Source organism: Nanorana parkeri, unplaced genomic scaffold (assembly GCF_000935625.1).
Source record: "Nanorana parkeri isolate BGI_ZX_2015 unplaced genomic scaffold, ASM93562v1 scaffold392, whole genome shotgun sequence".
Classification (NCBI taxonomy): Eukaryota; Metazoa; Chordata; class Amphibia; order Anura; family Dicroglossidae; genus Nanorana; species Nanorana parkeri.
The window spans coordinates 1,077,155-1,097,931 of NW_017306660.1; the positions used below are offsets into that span (position 1 = coordinate 1,077,155).

Below are 20,777 nucleotides of genomic sequence, written 5' to 3' on the forward strand. Positions count from 1 at the left end.
TAATTATAATAAAAAATAAAAACCCCAGTGGTGATTAAATACCCCCAAAATAAAGCCCTATCTGTCCCCAAAAAATGGTATAAAATTCATTTCAGTACAGCGTTGCATGACGGAATAAACGTCAGTCAAAGGACTGCAGCGCTGAATACTGAAAAATGGCCTGGCCAGGAAGGGGGTCTAAACACCTGGTCTTGAAGTGGTTAAAATAAAGTTAAACATTTTAAAATTGACAATGTTGTACAGAACTTAAAAACAATATACTATAATACTTCTTAGTCTATAAATAGCCAAGTTTTTATTGCTTTTTGTTTTGTTTTTTTATTTCCGAGACGGAACATGAGGGGTTAGCCACATTTTTGAAGTTGTGACCAGAATAAGTGCCTGTTCACACCAGTGGATGTATTTATGGTCCGCATAACACACATGTATACATATATCTGCAGGCCAGTGATGTGGAGCCTAAGTTGTCCTACAGAATTCTTTCTGCTAAATGCAGCAGAGGGAACCCCGTGATTTGAAGGGGGAGGCATGAGAGTAGCATGACTTTTCCCTTCTGCTCTTCCATGCAATTCTTTCCAAGTTGTACCGCTTAAGGGGAATTTTATGCACCCACTGGTCACGGGATCGCACAGCCCAGTATGGGTTCCCCCTCCTGCAATCAAAAACAAACATTCAAGCCACATACTGCTGTGTTTTTTAAAAAAATTCAGTTTCAATAAACTTTATTAAAACCATTGCATGGCTCCCCTTACATCATTACACCTGCCAGACATCACTCCTCCACTGATGCATTTCACCCTGAATCAGGTCTTTAATGTTGGGGATAATGATGACCCTATGAATAAGCCCTGATTAAGGGCAATACCTGTCGGCAGTAATGATGTAAGAGGAGCCATGCAGTTGCAGACCTAAAAAAAAAGGTAATTGGAATTGAAGATAACACGTTTTTTTTTTCCCCCATTCATAAATAGTGTTGAACACATTAGTAGAGCACAAAGATGTGCCTTAAAAATGTGTGTGTGTGTGTGTGTGTGTATATATATATTTATTACACACACACACACACACAATTAGTGTAAGAAGGCCATACTGCTACTTTATCAATGATTGCTTTCCACTTGTATCATCTTTTATATCATGTATGCCATACAGATTTTCCTTTTAAACTTGCTTGCTCTAGATGTCCCATCTCTAAAGTCTGGTGATGTGGAAAAGCTGAATGTGGTCGATGAGGATGACCGCTCTACCACTGCCGAGCCAATTCCATCTTTCCCTTCAAAGCCTGTTTATAGTGGGCCGATACCAACACCACCACAAAAACCTTTCCAACCGGGCTCCACCCCAGCGCATCTTATGCATCGCTTTATGGTGAGTGTCACCTTCCATAGAGGAAGGCGCAAGAGTGGCAATGTACGACAAAGATATATCAGATCCTGTTATGTGATACTCTAGAATCTGCACACACGGCTGGTATGCTTTCATGTATAGGCATGTGTATGGAGTTCCTTTCCTTGCCATTCTTCAGTCTTGTATTTGTGTGCTGAGACCTCCAAATACAATTCTGAAAAAATGCTATTTGTCTGGCTGCCCTGCTTATGTAATGACTTGAATACATTGGGTCCCTGACGTGTTCCAGGACGACCTGGGCACTGGGGAAGTGGGCTTGAACGATGCTGGCCATGAGACCTAGGGCATCTAGTGGCAGAAAAGAAATCTCTTGTGCATATTGTAGTAAAAGTTGGTTTTGTAATTGTATCTTTTAATGGGCTTTCTCTTTTCATTGTGTTTATTTCTGGCCGGAATCCTGCTTTTAGTTATATATTTACAGTTGGTTTTCCCTCTCAGATGTGGAATTCCATTGGAGTGATTCGCTGTTATAATGACGAACAGGACAATGCCATAGATGTGGAATTTCATGACACCTCCATACATCACGCCATCCACCTCACCAACACCTTGAACCATACTATAGCAGATATGTCCCAGGAGGCCGTACTACTGGCTTGTGAGGGCACCGATGAACTGTCAAGGTAAGTGCACGACACCCAGGTAAAGGAGTGAGCTCAGCCAAAGCCCCAGTGCTGCACATTCATATTTTTTTTTGATACCATTCTGCTATTACGAACATCAAGTAGGTCCATCTAAGACAGCGGTTCTCAACCTGTAAAACCTCAGGACCCACATTTGTCCTTGGTCATTAAGTCGAGACCCAAGTCACACCACACTGGAATACACGGCATTACGGTACTGCATGTTCCATTTCAAATGATAAAACTATGGGCAGGAGGTGTGTTTGGGGTGTCATTCAAACTAATAGCATTTCAAAGCACCACCCACACCAGAACAAACAGTAGGTGCGATTGCATGGTAGTTTGTGATTAAAACACTGACAAGACACAACCACAGACACAATCGCAGACATTCACACTCTCAAAAAAATATTAGGGGTTCATTGTGGGCTTTTGTGCTGTGACGGAGCTCCATCGATAAGCGCATTGCTTGTAGAGGTGTAGGGAGCCAGAATGTGACATCACTCCGGTCAAGCAAGAGAGCTGTTTTGAATGCATGTATGGATGGAGCTCCCTCGCAGCCACAGCCCCACCCCACCTCAAGCTGACACTCGGTGCTGAGCAGTATATTTTGAATGGCTGCTCGTCACGAGAACTGACAGTTCTGCGCTAAGGGGAGGCAGAGGAGCCTCTCACCTAGTGCACTACAAGGCATGCGGCGACCCGCTGAATGTGGGGTCGCGACCCACCAGTTGAGAACCACAGATCTAAAATATATAATCTATTTATTACTGACTTCTCCTTCAGAAAACGTCATGTTATAGCGACGCTCATTCTTTAGTACAGGTCTGTACTGTGAACCACTGATGTCTACCAGGACTAATTGTGAACCTTTTCCCCTCCACACACAGTAAACTCCAATGCCTGCACTTCAGCTCCTGGGACACCAGCAAAGACTGGATGGTGGACATGCCCAAAGGGGAAGACATCCAGGCTGTCTGTTTTGGCCTGGGCTGGATGGCCTGCGCTACTAGTGCCTTGCTGCTTCGCATCTTTAGCGTCGGTGGAGTTCAGAAGGAGATCTTCAGTCTTCAGGGGCCTGTGGTGTGCATGTCGGGACATGGGGAGCAGCTGCTCGTAGTCTACCATAGAGGTTGGTGCATCATCTATTCTATTTCTAATGCCACTTTATGCAATGGCGTGCTATCTTAGATCTCAGTCTTCCTGGGCAGTATGACAACCTGCTGACACAGCAGATTCCACAGACAACATAACTCTTCAATGATGCACAGAAGTTGAATCCTACATAGTTTTACTATGTTTTATGTTTTTCTACTTTTAAGTGTAAGAAAACAATTACTTTCCTATAACCTGACACTGCAATCTCAGAGAAACTAGACTGGGCAGGCATAAGGTAGCAGGGACTTTACTAACTACAGACAGCGGAACATACCAAAGGCCTGTAATATATAGGCTACTATGGCAGCACACCTACTACCTGGAATCAATAGATAGAACAATATAATGTAAAACATTGCAACAACAATAGCAGCCCCACTGTATAAGGTTATTTTCTTTTCCACAGAGTTCAGCTTTAAAGTTGCTCCCCAGGCAGAAATGTAAACACTCCAATAATTCACGTTATGTATTATTTATTTTATTTATTACAGGTATTTATATAGCACCGATAATTTACGCAGCGCTTTAGATAGTTGCACATTCCCATCAGGCCCTGTCGGCAAGAACCTTACAATCTAAGGTCCCTCTCTTGCATAAATACAGGGTCCATTTAGATAGGAGCCAATTCCCTGTACAGCATTGATTACCTTAAGTGAGGTAGCAGTGGGACTTGAAGCCAATCGGGTGTTTTTCATTTACATATAGACAGGAGGAGAGAGCAGAGGCATGACCCCATCAGTCTGTTGCTATTCCTTTTTTTTCCAGTGACAGGCTGGGGGCGGGCAGTGGATCCAGATAATTGTCGGGATCCGCTTCAGCTGCCTCGTCTCAGTATACCGCGAGCAGCAGCTCGCGGTATACTGAGCCCAGGGTGGCGGGAGGACGCTAGTTTGTGTCCTCCCGTTACCCTAAGTAGAACTATGGGGAAAAGCCTTAACCCCATAGTCCTCCTTTTAATTATACTTTACGTGGTTGTAGGGTGTGTGGTATCATTTTGGTTTTCTCAACGGATTTTAGCAGCTGCAGGGCTTGTTTATTGTGCTTGATAATTTCAGAAAAGTGACCAAGGGTCTCAAATGATGTTGGCTGAACTGTCTAATTTTAACATCCAATCTAGATCTCTGAAGTAGGTGGTATTGCCCAGATGGTGGGAGATGTGTGACCATGTCATCTGTTACTGTCTAGGTACGGGATTTGATGGAGAGCAGTGCCTTGGCGTGCAGCTTCTGGAGCTTGGTAAGAAAAGGAAGCAGGTGTTGCACGGTGACCCTCTGCCCTTGTCGAGGAAAAGTTACCTGTCCTGGCTCGGCTTCAGTGCAGAAGGTAAGAATAACTTCAACGCATGAATATCAAGCGTATACAATAAATACCTTAAACAAGCTTCAAGATGAGCACTAGACATGGTCAGAAACGTGAACTTTAAAATGGAAGTAAACTCAGCAGTTCACTGGTTAAAAAAGTTAAGATCCCTCATGCCAAGTCCCAGATATCATGGCAGATCCCTCATGCCAAGTCCCAGATATCATGGCAGATCCCTCATGCCAAGTCCCAGATATCATGGCAGATCCCTCATATGCCAGTCCAGTTTAAAAGGATTGTTTGTCTTACTGTTTATAGCACCGCAGGATTGCACAACCCTCCCTGCAGCCAAAGCTGGCGCCATCTTTTTATAATTTCTAGTGCAGATTTGCTGTAAGAACAAATCCTGTCCATGCACATGCCCAATAAAATGAAGGAGGCAAGTCTCATTTTAGAATGTCTCTTAAAGAGGAACTTTACAGTTATCTTAAAAAAAAAAAAAAAAACCAGACAACAAACACACCTTTTTATAAATGTTTAGTGATGACAATCTACAATCGCATACTTCTAGATAATTGCCGGCTTTGTATTCTTTGCATACCTTATTTTTCTTTTCCTCCCCATTCTCCTGACAGTGGCCATGTTTACTAAGGGCAGGTTACTAGATCTCCCTTTACTTCCTGGAACTCTGGCACATGTGACTAGGACATGTGACCGAGCACATCATCTCAGGGGAGGAAAATGCCTTTCCATGAGGTCTCATGAGATTACAGATGAGATTTCCCAGCAATGCTCTGCTGATGTCACCTTCCCAGGATGCAACGCTTGGGCACAGATTACATCATTTGTGCCAGAAATGGACCAGGAAGTAGATGAACTCTATTTGTAAAAAAATAATAATTATATAACTGAAGAAGAGGCACCAAAATGTCTTGGTAATGCCTTTTTAAATGCCATCAATGCACCCTAGTAGTCCATTTAGGGGCACTGTTCACATAAGACTTAATTACTGCTTTGTTGTTAGCCACACCCCTTGCCATTCACACAGTCCAGTACCAGACTCTTTATTGGTTGCTGAGTCTCTGCCATTGACTATTCCAGGGGTAGGCAACCTTGGCTCTCCAGCTGTGCTGAAACTACAAATCCCAAAAGGCATTGCAAGCCACAGGCATGGCTCCCAGAGGCAGAAGCATTATGGGATTTGTAGTTTCAGCACAGCTGGAGAGCCAAGGTTGCCTACCTTTTTGGACTAGTCGAATGGCTGGTCTCCCTACCACACGCTGCACACTGAAATGTATTTTGCACATGGGTGCAGTCACACTTATCAACATATGGAGGATCTGCTCTCTGTTTAGTAATGCTGCACAGTGATTGAGCATTACTGTTCTTTCTCAGCCAAAGCCCACCAGTCTGCTGTAATTAAAAGCAATGGATTCTTTGCATGGCTCTCTGTGCCTGAGCAGTCCATCAGCATGAATGCTGACCATGCTCCTGCATATAATGGTCATTATTGTGGAACAGCATTTCATGTAAAGCCACATAAGTGATTGTAAGATAAAGATAATTAGCATGGGCCCTCGCTATTGCTTGGCCTCAGCATTTAAGTGCATTTCACCCAATCACCACAAGGTGGCAAAATAATATTGGCTTCCGGTTTTGTTTCATTGGCTTATGGTTATGTTTTGGATAATTAACTTAATGTACTTAATGTAACAGCTTGCAGTAAATCTGCAAGTGGATATGGGTCTCTATGAAAACATTTTGACTGCTATTGTGCAATACTGGCATGGAAACACAGGGACAGACGAGCCTGCGCCTCCGTATTTGTCACAGCAATGGACAATCAAAAGGGATTCCTACAGATCTCATGCTGGGAAGCTGTCATCGTCTGCTTGTTTTACCTCTTCTCTGTGGTGTGCTGTGCTGTGTTATTGTCCTGGGATAGTCACAAAAGCTTCTACTTATTACGGAAAGCATATTGTATCACTCATTACCACAGCCTGCGTTTTGTGGGCCATTTATAAAATGCATGCTGTGGTATTGAGCCTGTGCAACCTCACAGGGATTTCTCTGTGGTAGCTCTGTGAATGGAGGAGAGTCGGTCACCTTTGACTTTGACCGGTCATGTTAGTCGCCTTTTAAAGGAGAAGTATGAGGGGGGTGCTTTTCACTCACCTAAAGTGTAAAGCGGGCTACAGCTCACGGTATACTGAGCCAAGGGTGACGGGAGAACGCTAGTTTGTGTCCTCCCGTTACCCTAAGGAGAACTATGGGGAAAAGACTTAACCCCATGGTTCTCCTTTTAATTGCACTATGCCAGCTTTGGAGTCCTGAAGCAGGCAGAGCACCAAGCCCCTTTTGTAAAGCACATCACTGTTCTTTATATACAGTAAGGGCTCGTTCACATGGGCACAGAGGTCCATACATCGCAGATGTTACTGAAGAGCAACGTGAGCGTTGGCGTCAGCTAGACGGTTTGCTAAGGCAGAGCCATTGATTGGTTGGTGAGCGCTCACATGACGCCTCCCAGCTTGCAGCAACAGCCATGCTATAGCGAGGAAGAAATATATTTTCTGATCCTAAGGCTTCTCCTATCCCGTAATCCAAAAGAAGCAATCTACTGATGTTGTGATGTTTCCTTTATTCTAATATGGCTGCTGTGTTAGCAGCCATATTAGAATAAAGGAAACATCACAACATCAGTAGATTGCTTCTTTTGGATTACGGGATAGGAGAAGCCTTAGGATCAGAAAATATTTCTTCCTCGCTCATGTGACAGGTTGCCTTTTGTTGTGTGTTACAACAAAAGGCAACCTGTCACATGACCATCTCAGTTTCTAGGTGACTGAAGTTAAAGTGGCACCAAACTATCCCGGTCTCTATTAAAGAGGAGTACTGTTGCTGCTGCTTGTGTTAAGGTTATTTGGCTATTTCTTTGTTCTGTTTCTTGTTTAGGTAGCCCGTGTTATGTGGATTCAGAGGGCGTGGTGAGGCTGCTGAACAGAGGTTTGGGGGACACCTGGACACCAGTGTGTAACACCCGGGAACACTGCAAAGGAAAGTCCGATCACTACTGGGTGGTGGGTCTGCATGAGAATCCGCAGCAGCTCAGGTCAGTAAAGCCAATAAAGTTAATAAAGTTTTTCCCCTCATCCGAGGAGCCAAATGCAGCCATAGAGAAAGCCATGACACAGAGAAAACAAATTGAGTGAAACTCTACTTTATGTTCACCTAATTTTGATTAGCTCGCTACCCCTGCTGGAAGTCTGTTCCAAGCATCCATTATTTTTTGGGTAGAAACTGATTTAAAAATTGCGTATGGACATTTCTGAATGCAAACAGATGTGGCTAATTTTTATGTTTTAGGTGCCTAGAATATTTCTTGTATTGAAATGTTACCTGCCAGCACTAAATGACACCTACATGCCATTTACACAAAATAAAGAAATGCTGATTTTTAGTTGGAGTGTAATACCTCGTCTTGTACTCTAGGTGGCATGCTTCTCCACTAGTGGAATGACTGGAATTCATTTTTAACCTCTTGCCGTCCGCCCGTAGTAAAAAAAACGGACGGACGGACGGCACTGCAGCATCTGCGGGTTGCCGTCTCCAGACGGCAATTTTTTTCTGCTCGCACGCGCCCCCTAGCGGGCACGCACGGGCAGAAAAGACCCGTCCAATGCGAATACCCGGTAATCAGGAGTTAAAGTACTTGTTTAGGATTTCATTATTAACAACAATGTATCTTATTTGTGTATCACTCGTAGATCCTGTAGATCCTCCAATCCTCTCATGTAGATCCTCTCATCTCATGTAGATCCTCCAATCCTCTCTGAATTGGTGGTGACGCTGTCCTTCCTTCTGGAGGGTGGCTACTCTTGTTCCCCATGGTCACTGTGTGTGTTGTAATGTAGTCGCCGCTCCAAGCTCACACTAATCATAGACTACAATCTCAATACAAATTATTATACTAAACATGAGATTGTAGTCAATCCCGGGAGCGAGCTTGGAGCGGTGACTACTTTACAACACACCCAGGGACCATGGGGAACAAAGGTAGCCCCCCTCCAGAAGGAAGGACAGTGTCAGCACCAATTCAGAGATGATTGGAGGATCTACAGCCGAGTGATACACAAATAAGATACATTTTTATTAATAGTTAAGGTACCTGAAATACATTTTTAAGATTTAACTCCTGAGTTTAGTGTCACTAAAACTCCATGTTTGATCTATTGCAACACCATGAGTTGCAAACCTCATGCTGATGTTTAATGCATAGCGTTGTTGTTTGTTTATATAAAGGTGTATTCCATGCAAAGGTTCAAGATTCCCCCCTACTCTTCCTCGCCCTGCAATGGCTATTCTACCTTTCAAGCTTCCTTATTGTCAGATCACAACAGAAAAAGGGCAGATGGAGGTAAGTCATGACAACTAAAAGCATACAATGGCATTTTCAGGGGACTTTGTGACAAAGGCTTCATAGCCAAAGGGATCTGTATGGGAGGAATTGTGTAGACTAATGATAGAAAAACCTCAGGGGATTGCTAAAGGACAACACATAATGGCTGGAGCTGTGTGTTTTACCCAGTGAAGCTTGTGTACCCACTATACAGCTATGCACACCGTATGTCAGTCATAGTGCCCTCTGTCTGTCAGAGCTCTGGGCCCTCTGTCTGGCCAGGGTTGTTGGTCTCAAGAAGAATTGAAGGTTCCAATCAACATCCGGGAGTTATGAAGAGTTGTCCGTCATTGCCTCAATGGACCCAATTTTCTCACTGGTCATGCGGTCCGAGATCAATCGGACAATGCCACAGCTGTAGCTTACATCAGTCATCAGAGGGGCGCTGATCTATGTATACCCTGATCTATGCCTTTCCTCTGCTGAAACTTTTACAAGCTTTGATATTATGGCCACAGCTATGCGTTGTATTTGGAAAAAGTTTAAGTTCCAACTGTAGCTCTGCACACATTATGTCCGTCACAAGGCTGACATACTGATGGACTTTGCTGTTTGCTGTGATAGCTTTTGACCTTGGTCACCTTTTGACTGGGAGAGAGGGGAAGGCTGCAGAACAACATAACAATCCATAGAGAGGATCGAGTCATCCAGCCTGTATTATGTAAGCTCTGTTGGAATAAGATTGTATACAGCCTGTTTCAACTTATTTTGAAACATAACTTGAGTGTAACAAACCAGCACTAAGCATGTCCCTCCTGCCACCATAGCAGAGGCCATTTTTCCTGACCCTCAGTGTTTTCTCAATCTTCTTCATTGGTTGGCACGCTCATGACCGATATACTCTGCCATCTGCTATTTAATATTTATGAATTTACCAACACAGGCATGCTTCAGCAGGTGTCATGTCGTCATGCTTGGACAGTACCTGAGAAAATAAGACTTTGTAAGAGTTATATGTATAGCCAGAAGTATTTCCTCTTTAGTGTTGGGTAGTACAGGGAATGGTTAGAACCCCGGTCAGTTTTGTTTTTTTTGCACCGTTTGTATCCCATTGCACTTTTCCTTAATTTCCTGTCTTGTAGACACAACATGAAGTGATTGGTAATCTATCCAACGAGAGGGAAAACCCCTCTTGGTTGTTACAGAAACAGGTGTCCCCCGTTAGAGGTTTTTCTCTACTCCTGTTCTAGTGACAACTGTGTAATTTTTGGATTCCTCATCACTATCTGGATAAATAGAAAAGGTAAAACTTCCCACCAGAGACACAGCCAGTGATGAAAACCTGAAAGAGGTTCAAAACCTTTCATACTGTATCTAAAACTACAAAAAAATGGTTACAGGTAGCTGTCAGGATACATCTACTAGAGACTTTGTGCTCTAGGTGTATGGAGTAGTTTAAAAGAAGGCATCCTCGGATCCTTAGCTCACAGCTGGTTAGCAGGGATTATATCAGCAAGAGAGATGCTGGGGATGCCTGCTGCATTTTTTTAGTCATTTACAGAACTGACATGAAATGAACAGCTTTGTATTAATGTAAATCGATGGGGGAGCCCTCCGCACACCTTGCAGCACTCCATGCCAACAAGAAAGATGGTGCTCGTAGTGATAACCACGGATGGCGCCGTGCAAACACAGAACAAAAAAGCAGATCACCAGCACTCGGTAATAAAGTCGAATATGTCCCTTTTTAATTGGACAAAGACGTCACAGTGATCAGAAAAGCCTTTCTTTGTCCAATTAAAAGGGACATATTCAACTTTATTACTGAGCGCTGGTGATCTGCTTTTTTTTTTTTTTTGTTCAAATTTGTATTAAGTTATTACAAAAGGGCAATTCATCCCTTTTATCAACCTCTTATTCATCTCTTTTCCCACCCAGGAGCAATACTGGAGGTCACAGATCTTCACCAATTGCTTTGACTATTTGTCTAAGAATGGATACGAATGTGATGAAAATGCCAAGATGGAAGTTCAGAAGGAGCAGCAAGAACTGTTAATGAAAATGTTTGCGGTAAGTTGAACTCCGTTTTCCCTCCATACTGATGTGTTTTGAATTGCATTTACAGTGGAACTTCAGGAAAAATGTTTTTGCCTTTTTTTTTTTTTTTTCTTCTGCTCTCTCCTCCACAACCACGCCTGTGTGTAATAGGAAACTGTTTCTGATGGACGTGCCCAGTGGTCTGCATGTACTTTGACCTCACAGCGCAATCTTTTTGTTGTTGTTCAGTTTGGCACACATGTCGGGTTAAACATCTTGTCTCTGCCTTCTTCTTATCCCGCAGTTGTCCTGCAAACTGGAGCGTGAATTCCGCTGCATGGAACTGGCGGAGTTCATGACTCAGAACGTGGTGAACCTGGCCATTAAATACGCCTCGCGCTCCAAGAGACTAATCTTAGCCCAGCGGCTCAGTGAGCTGGCCCTGGAGAAGGCGGCCGAGCTGGCATCCGCACAGGAGCAGGAGAGCGAAGAAGAGGAAGATTTCCGCAGCCAGCTGAATGCTGGGTAATTGGTCTAGCCTTGCTTTCAATTGCAGAGCAGCGAATGCAGTTTTATCTAAGGCTGCCTCGATACAAAGGGATTTAAAGTGAACTTGTCCTCAGTCTAGCATCCAGATCTATAAGCAGGTTGAAAGCAGGCCTGACTTTTCAGAGGGGGCTGACATCAAAATGACTGTCATTTTGGTGTCACCCCTCCAATGGTGTCACCCGAGTGCGGGCCGCACCCCCCTTGTGACGCCACTGGCTGGAGTCAGGGATCAGCAGGGTGCTGCACATGACCTCTTGAAAACAGGAAGCTGAGCTTTGTGATGCTGAGCCTCCATAACTGAAAGAACTGGAAATCCAATGAACAAAAGGGATGGGGGACAGGGACGGTCAGGTTGGGGAGGAAAGGCTAGGTGATGCTGGAAGTCCTCTAGCCAGGAAATGAGTTGGGCTCTGCCTGACAGGCTGCACCTTCTAAAAGGGCTCACAATGTGCGGTGAAATCAGAGTAAGCAATTTCAGTACAGGAGAGGAGCTGCCGGTGCAACTGTGAAAGGGTAAGCCTGAGGTTTAGCTTTAAATAACAGAGCCTTAAGGTGGCCATACACTAACAACCCTTGCAAGACTTTTGTCTTGTGAGGGTTGTGAAGTAATAAAAAAACGTACGCTCTGCCCATCTTGGACAGGCAGATCATACTTGCGATCATCGCAAGCCCGCCCCCCTGAGGGGCGGCTTCCGATGACTGCAATGCTGAACGGGCAGTGTGCATGTGCGCCCATTCGGCAGTTGTCGAACAAGCACGCCACTAACCCGCCGAAAATCTTACAATTCTCGGCGGGTTTTCCAGCATGCTTGTTCGACGGAAGACATGCGACCCTACAGTAGAAACGGTCGCACGCCTTCCATACACTTTGCGATTATCGTATGATCGCGGGATTTCCCGCTATTCTTGTACGATAATCGTACAGTGTTTGGGCACCGTTAGTCTTCATTCACATGGGTGTGTGCACAATTATACAGCTTGCACACCTGAGCAGAGACCTGCTCCCGGGAGGGACAGGTGCAGCATGTAATGGCAGTCTGCTTCCAAGTATGGGTCGGTGTGTAGTTGCATCCTCCCATAGGTATGTACAGGCAGCTGCACCTGTCCCTCCTGGGAGTAGGACTCTGCACGAGCATGCATGCCCTTGTGAACAGGGAAATCTGTTCGCTGAAGCTGTTGTTTCATGGCTTCGGTCTTCATTGCACTGACCACTCTCCCTCCTCCACAGTGATAAATATATGCGCTCGGGGGTTCCATGCAGTTGCGTTTTACAGAACTGCTGCTCTCGCGCCTCTCCAATTAACCACCCTTTAGTTTGTGGTATCAGTAAATCTCCATGTGCTAGAATCCACATATACATTTGATCAGATTAGGCTGTTAATGTAATTCCACTAAAAAAGAAACAGTGTAATCCTCAGATCACTTAGATGTGGCGCATCCATTACGTCCAGCAGCCTCTGCTTTCAGTAAATTGAAGATTAGCGGTAATCTGTATTTAGTTAAGGCTATTTAAATGATCTCCAATGAAAGCAGTTGTGTCAGTGTTTTCATTTTCACGTTTTCTTTTAGTCTATTAAATCTAATTTATATAGCGCCAGCCGTTTGCACAGCACTTTACAGTATAAGGCAGGCATTACAATCACAATACAATTCCAGACAAGATGGTAAGGAGGGCCCTGCCCCTGAGAGCTTACAATCTAAAAGGGAGGCGGAAGTGCTACATGAGGAGGGAGCTGTGTGGGGATGAATAGTATGAGAATGTGATGGTTGAGGTGGGATAGGCTTCCCTGAAGAGATGAGTATTTAGAGATCGCCTAAAGGTAGTCAGAGGGGAAGATAGCCGGACAGGTTGGGGTAAAGAGTTCCAGAGGATGGGAGAGACTCTAGGGAAGTCCTGGAGGCGAGCATGGGAGGAGTTAATGAGGGAGCTAGAGAGCAGGAGGTCTTGGGAGGAGGGGATGGTTAGGGTGATACTTTGAGACAAGGTTTGAGATCTAGCCAGGCACAGAGTTGTGGATGGTGTTGTAAGTGGTTGTTAATATTTTGAATGTTTATCCTTTGAGTGATTGGAAGCCAGTGTAAAAGTAGCAGTGATGTCATCACTGTGCTATACATGGCCTGTGCAGAGAGCAGAGCTGTGGGAGGAGTCCCAGGAGACTGTAGAAAACTTCATGATGGGGCGGAGATGAGACCAGTCATTCTGCACAAGGAGAGAGAGAAGCAGTGACCGGTCATTATTACAGGAGGGGGTGGAGACGAGACCAGTCACCCTACACAAGTGGAGAGATCAGCATCAGCAGTGACCAGTGTTTATTACAGGAGAGGGCGTGGACAAGACCAGTCATTCTGCACAAGCAGAGAGAGCAGTAGGGATCGGTCTTTATTACAGGAAGTTCCTCCACAGCGGCAAAGTGCAGGATTAATTTCATTTTAGATTACTGCTCACATCGCAAAGAACCAAAGTGCACCCAGATTCAAGTAAGAGGTCACATGGCTCTTGTATTAGTGAAACATTTGTTTAGCCCAACGTTCAGTTTTAGATCTTTCTTCGAAGCTTTAAAATGTATAGTATTATAAGCATATTGTCTCCATATGCTTTATCCTCTCAGATACAGCCGCACGACCACGGAGTGGGGCGAGTCACGTCCGAAACAAGCAGAAGCAGAAGAAGAAGAGCAAGACGTGGAAATGAATGGCGAGGATGGAGAAGAGGAAGTGGAGCCGGAGGAAGCTCCTGAAATACCCAGACTTGGCAGAGCAGGTCTGTGGCTGGGAATGACGCTAATAATCCGCCAATGTGATGCTTCGGTTTTGGTGCAATAAGATCCATTTCCTTCAGGTCTCCTCTAACTTGCAAGGTTCTGAGAAAACTGAATTGCAAATGTTTCTCTATTGTAGATTCTTTGCAAGGCTATTTAAAGTGTATGTTACCCCAAAATAAATTACATGTACACTATGTGTTTGTGTGTCTATGTTTGAAAATGTAGCCTGATATCTTTGTCTGTGAGAAATACCTGGTGATCCTGCCAGTCCCCCTTCTGTGCTGTTGCAATATAATGTTTTTTGGAAGCCCGTGCTTTTTAAGTGCTGCAATTGCTTAGAAATTCTTGGTGATCCTGCCGGTTCCTCATCTTCCCTCTTTCATTCTGAGTCTGACCATGCCAAGGACAGAAGCAGATCTGTGCTGGTGTGGTCAGTCTATATCTCTGTGATGCAGGGTGATGTACCAATGCATGGCGTGCCTGTATCTCCCGTCCACAGTTTCCCCGCCATGTCCCTCGCCCGGCTCTGCTGTGCTGATTGGCAGTGACTCCCAGCATGAGCCACGCTATCAAAACTGGAACGCAGAGCTCACAGACGGGGAACATCTCCTCTGTATGTGATGTAGTACACAGCAACTTCCCTAAACTGGCTTACCCCCAAAGCCCCCAGCTAAAGGGAAGAGGGATGTCAATTAGAGCTGCAGCTAACGATTATTTTCAAAATCGATTAGTTAGCCGATTATTATGTTCGATTAATCGGTTAATCGGATAAACAATAAAATACATTTTTAAAAATGGCTCCAGTGATGGACTACTAGTTTGTTTTGAGGTTGTAGTCCATCACAGGAGCCAGCTTTGGAGCGGTGGAAATAAAAAAAAAAAGTGTGGTGTGCAATATAGTGAAATGGAAAGTTTAAAATTATACAGCAATCAATGCAGAATGGCACCGGCTATAGAGGACTACAAATCCCAGGAATAGTTCATTATACAGCGCAATGCAGAATATCACCAGCTATAGAGGAGCACAACAAATCCCAGCAATAGAGGTTGTGTGGTCACATCACCGCTGAATAACAGATTAAAAAAGAAAAAGTTAACTTTTTATTTTTTAGCAAATAAAGGTGATTTGAGTCATACGGTACTATTTTTATGCAATGACATTTTTTTTCCCCAGCCAAAATAATCTGTGTGTTCTCCTTCACAGCAATGAATCCATTTGCCAAAAATGTTACTTCACCGGAGCAGCCGAGTGCAAAATCCGGTAAGTGTTTTCTATAAGCTTTTTCACATTTTTACCCAATCACATGTGCTGTCTGTGTGTAACACTCCATCTCTCTGTAGGTGCGATCGTGTCCAGCAATCAAGGCAGGGTGAACCCCTTCAAGGTACTGTTTCCTATTATTTGTATTTCTGTATTGGATCTTTATTTTTACATTTCAGTCTGTTTTTAGTATGATTGAACTAAATGTGTACAGAGGGTAACACTTTTTAGTCTAGGCCCCTTACTCAGGCTCCCCGGGTGTAGTCTGGGCCCCTTACTCAGGCTCCCCGGGTGTAGTCTGGGCCCTTTACTCAGGCTTCCCGGGTGTAGTCTGGGCCCTTTACTCAGGCTTCCCGGGTGTAGTCTGGGCCCTTTACTCAGGCTTCCCGGGTGTAGTCTGGGCCCTTTACTCAGGCTTCCCGGGTGTAGTCTGGGCCCTTTACTCAGGCTTCCCGGGTGTAGTCTGGGCCCTTTACTCAGGCTTCCCGGGTGTAGTCTGGGCCCTTTACTCAGGCTTCCCGGGTGTAGTCTGGGCCCTTTACTCAGGCTTCCCGGGTGTAGTCTGGGCCCTTTACTCAGGCTTCCCGGGTGTAGTCTGGGCCCTTTACTCAGGCTTCCCGGGTGTAGTCTGGGCCCTTTACTCAGGCTTCCCGGGTGTAGTCTGGGCCCTTTACTCAGGCTTCCCGGGTGTAGTCTGGGCCCTTTACTCAGGCTTCCCGGGTGTAGTCTGGGCCCTTTACTCAGGCTTCCCGGGTGTAGTCTGGGCCCTTTACTCAGGCTTCCCGGGTGTAGTCTGGGCCCTTTACTCAGGCTTCCCGGGTGTAGTCTGGGCCCTTTACTCAGGCTTCCCGGGTGTAGTCTGGGCCCTTTACTCAGGCTTCCCGGGTGTAGTCTGGGCCCTTTACTCAGGCTTCCCGGGTGTAGTCTGGGCCCTTTACTCAGGCTTCCCGGGTGTAGTCTGGGCCCTTTACTCAGGCTTCCCGGGTGTAGTCTGGGCCCTTTACTCAGGCTTCCCGGGTGTAGTCTGGGCCCTTTACTCAGGCTTCCCGGGTGTAGTCTGGGCCCTTTACTCAGGCTTCCCGGGTGTAGTCTGGGCCCTTTACTCAGGCTTCCCGGGTGTAGTCTGGGCCCTTTACTCAGGCTTCCCGGGTGTAGTCTGGGCCCTTTACTCAGGCTTCCCGGGTGTAGTCTGGGCCCTTTACTCAGGCTTCCCGGGTGTAGTCTGGGCCCTTTACTCAGGCTTCCCGGGTGTAGTCTGGGCCCTTTACTCAGGCTTCCCGGGTGTAGTCTGGGCCCTTTACTCAGGCTTCCCGGGTGTAGTCTGGGCCCTTTACTCAGGCTTCCCGGGTGTAGTCTGGGCCCTTTACTCAGGCTTCCCGGGTGTAGTCTGGGCCCTTTACTCAGGCTTCCCGGGTGTAGTCTGGGCCCTTTACTCAGGCTTCCCGGGTGTAGTCTGGGCCCTTTACTCAGGCTTCCCGGGTGTAGTCTGGGCCCTTTACTCAGGCTTCCCGGGTGTAGTCTGGGCCCTTTACTCAGGCTTCCCGGGTGTAGTCTGGGCCCTTTACTCAGGCTTCCCGGGTGTAGTCTGGGCCCTTTACTCAGGCTTCCCGGGTGTAGTCTGGGCCCTTTACTCAGGCTTCCCGGGTGTAGTCTGGGCCCTTTACTCAGGCTTCCCGGGTGTAGTCTGGGCCCTTTACTCAGGCTTCCCGGGTGTAGTCTGGGCCCTTTACTCAGGCTTCCCGGGTGTAGTCTGGGCCCTTTACTCAGGCTTCCCGGGTGTAGTCTGGGCCCTTTACTCAGGCTTCCCGGGTGTAGTCTGGGCCCTTTACTCAGGCTTCCCGGGTGTAGTCTGGGCCCTTTACTCAGGCTTCCCGGGTGTAGTCTGGGCCCTTTACTCAGGCTTCCCGGGTGTAGTCTGGGCCCTTTACTCAGGCTTCCCGGGTGTAGTCTGGGCCCTTTACTCAGGCTTCCCGGGTGTAGTCTGGGCCCTTTACTCAGGCTTCCCGGGTGTAGTCTGGGCCCTTTACTCAGGCTTCCCGGGTGTAGTCTGGGCCCTTTACTCAGGCTTCCCGGGTGTAGTCTGGGCCCTTTACTCAGGCTTCCCGGGTGTAGTCTGGGCCCTTTACTCAGGCTTCCCGGGTGTAGTCTGGGCCCTTTACTCAGGCTTCCCGGGTGTAGTCTGGGCCCTTTACTCAGGCTTCCCGGGTGTAGTCTGGGCCCTTTACTCAGGCTTCCCGGGTGTAGTCTGGGCCCTTTACTCAGGCTTCCCGGGTGTAGTCTGGGCCCTTTACTCAGGCTTCCCGGGTGTAGTCTGGGCCCTTTACTCAGGCTTCCCGGGTGTAGTCTGGGCCCTTTACTCAGGCTTCCCGGGTGTAGTCTGGGCCCTTTACTCAGGCTTCCCGGGTGTAGTCTGGGCCCTTTACTCAGGCTTCCCGGGTGTAGTCTGGGCCCTTTACTCAGGCTTCCCGGGTGTAGTCTGGGCCCTTTACTCAGGCTTCCCGGGTGTAGTCTGGGCCCTTTACTCAGGCTTCCCGGGTGTAGTCTGGGCCCTTTACTCAGGCTTCCCGGGTGTAGTCTGGGCCCTTTACTCAGGCTTCCCGGGTGTAGTCTGGGCCCTTTACTCAGGCTTCCCGGGTGTAGTCTGGGCCCTTTACTCAGGCTTCCCGGGTGTAGTCTGGGCCCTTTACTCAGGCTTCCCGGGTGTAGTCTGGGCCCTTTACTCAGGCTTCCCGGGTGTAGTCTGGGCCCTTTACTCAGGCTTCCCGGGTGTAGTCTGGGCCCTTTACTCAGGCTTCCCGGGTGTAGTCTGGGCCCTTTACTCAGGCTTCCCGGGTGTAGTCTGGGCCCTTTACTCAGGCTTCCCGGGTGTAGTCTGGGCCCTTTACTCAGGCTTCCCGGGTGTAGTCTGGGCCCTTTACTCAGGCTTCCCGGGTGTAGTCTGGGCCCTTTACTCAGGCTTCCCGGGTGTAGTCTGGGCCCTTTACTCAGGCTTCCCGGGTGTAGTCTGGGCCCTTTACTCAGGCTTCCCGGGTGTAGTCTGGGCCCTTTACTCAGGCTTCCCGGGTGTAGTCTGGGCCCTTTACTCAGGCTTCCCGGGTGTAGTCTGGGCCCTTTACTCAGGCTTCCCGGGTGTAGTCTGGGCCCTTTACTCAGGCTTCCCGGGTGTAGTCTGGGCCCTTTACTCAGGCTTCCCGGGTGTAGTCTGGGCCCTTTACTCAGGCTTCCCGGGTGTAGTCTGGGCCCTTTACTCAGGCTTCCCGGGTGTAGTCTGGGCCCTTTACTCAGGCTTCCCGGGTGTAGTCTGGGCCCTTTACTCAGGCTTCCCGGGTGTAGTCTGGGCCCCTTACTCAGGCTCCCCGACTGTAGTCTGGGCCCCTTACTCAGGCTCCCCGACTGTAGTCTGAAGCAGGGTCTCAGATGACACCCAGGTAATCAGAGCAGGGTCTCAGATGACACCCAGGTAATCAGAGCAGGGTCTCAGACGACACCCAGGTAATCAGAGCAGGGTCTCAGACGACACCCAGGTAATCAGAGCAGGGTCTCAGATGACACCCAGGTAATCAGAGCAGGGTCTCAGACGACACCCAGGTAAGACTTTATTTGTAGGGAGTTTGCAGGCAGACCCCCCTAGGTATTGCCCACATGTAATTCTGAGCTTCCATGACTGAAAGAACTAAAATCAAATGAATGAAAGGGCAGGAACAGTCAGGCTGGGGAGGAAAGAGATAGATACTGCTGGACATACTCCAGCCAGAAAATTAGAGGAGCTCGCAGTGTGCAGTGATATCAGAGGAAGCAATTTCAGTCCAGGGGAGGAGTCGGTACAACTGCAAGACTGAAGGGAAGGCCGGAGTTCAACTTTAAGAACATGATGGTTTTTAAGCTGTTTGGTGAGAGGAACAGGCAGGGACAGGTTTAAAAGTTAAAATGATTTTTATGTGACAAAGTGCTCCAGCGGCTGTAGACCTTTTATGGCTCTCCATCCAGGATCATGGTTGAATGTGCTCACTGATGTGTGTAGATATCACCGTGCTCTTGAGAAGATCCTGAAACCATGCACTGCTGTTAGGGAGCCTCTTAGGAGCGCCATGGCAGGGGCTCCCTGGAAAGGATATTGGTGTGCTGATTTCTGTGCTGCTGGAAACAATATCCCTGATTTTATTAGTCTGGGGGATGTCAGACGGAGAGTGACTCATGCTATCAACCTAAAGCAATCTCATTTTGAAGACGTCAGAGATGTCACTGAGCAATCTTGTCAACAGACTGCTGCGTCATAATCTATTCTAATCTACTGCATGCTCATTTAAAGCGGAACTCCAGACAAAACGCTCTGTGCATGGATGAGATGCGTTAAAGGGTCCTATTCTACCTTCCATATTATTTGTATTTCTGTCCATCCAGTCTTGAGATTTGCACAGCCAGCTAATGACACCCCTTCAGTTAAAGAATGCAGTAGTGTCCTCTCTCCACCCCCAGCCAAAGAGCAGTAGCAGAATGATGAGGCCAACTGTTTGCTCACTCTCTCTTCCTATCAGCATGTGCCGTGCTTTCATGCCCCACACCTGATTGGCTTGATGCCTCTCAGTCCCTCCCTTCCCCATGCCAGTTTAGGAGCTTCTTTACAAGAGATTGTAAGAGTGTAATATCAATTCATATGTTTGGAAAGCACAAAGCAGAGACAATTGCAACACTGCAGAAAAATAGATGCAAATTTGAACGTGATGTAGGAAATGGCACGTCTGGATATATAATCAGCACAGCTTAATGTGTCATATACTTGCTGTATGAAGTGCAGAGGGGGGCAAGAGAAGTCAGTAGCACCTTTTGCTTTTTAGGTTTAGGATAACTTGGAAGGGTGATATTAAAACAGTTACTCAAGACAATATTATTCATTTAATTTTGCATAGATTGGGGGTTAGAACCTCTCTTTTTATTGGGGGGAGGGGAGAGGGTCACCCTTTTTACATTTCTATGAACTAGGGATGCACTGATATTTGTATCGGTATCTGTGCCGGGCTCGAGTACTCGCTCAAATACTCCCGATGCTTGCTCCGATACCGGAACTTCTGGTACCAGGAAGCCGGGCAGCGAGTCGTTACACGCCGCGGGGCTTCCTTAATGGGACTTACAGTATCAGGTGACAAGTTAGCAGGGAGCCGGCTTCCCAGGAAATCAGGAAGCGAGTCATTACATGGTGCCCGGCTTTCTTAATGGGACTAACAGAATCCGTATTCGGTATCGACGAGTACTGATAAAAAAAAGTAATGAAAGTAATGGTAATG

General features: G+C 46.9%; 1 protein-coding gene across 1 annotated transcript in view; it reads left to right on the forward strand.

Moving 5' to 3' along the window:
* WDHD1 (WD repeat and HMG-box DNA binding protein 1) overlaps window positions 1–20,777 on the forward strand; it is a 47,425-nt gene that overhangs the window by 14,198 nt on the left and 12,450 nt on the right. The window contains exons 12-22 of the mRNA XM_018559409.1: window positions 1,181–1,368; window positions 1,846–2,030; window positions 2,921–3,162; window positions 4,374–4,511; window positions 7,443–7,599; window positions 8,790–8,904; window positions 10,825–10,956; window positions 11,228–11,448; window positions 14,082–14,233; window positions 15,439–15,495; window positions 15,576–15,619. Coding sequence (XP_018414911.1) covers window positions 1,181–1,368; window positions 1,846–2,030; window positions 2,921–3,162; window positions 4,374–4,511; window positions 7,443–7,599; window positions 8,790–8,904; window positions 10,825–10,956; window positions 11,228–11,448; window positions 14,082–14,233; window positions 15,439–15,495; window positions 15,576–15,619 — 1,631 coding nt within the window. The remainder of the gene's footprint in view (window positions 1–1,180; window positions 1,369–1,845; window positions 2,031–2,920; window positions 3,163–4,373; window positions 4,512–7,442; window positions 7,600–8,789; window positions 8,905–10,824; window positions 10,957–11,227; window positions 11,449–14,081; window positions 14,234–15,438; window positions 15,496–15,575; window positions 15,620–20,777) is intronic.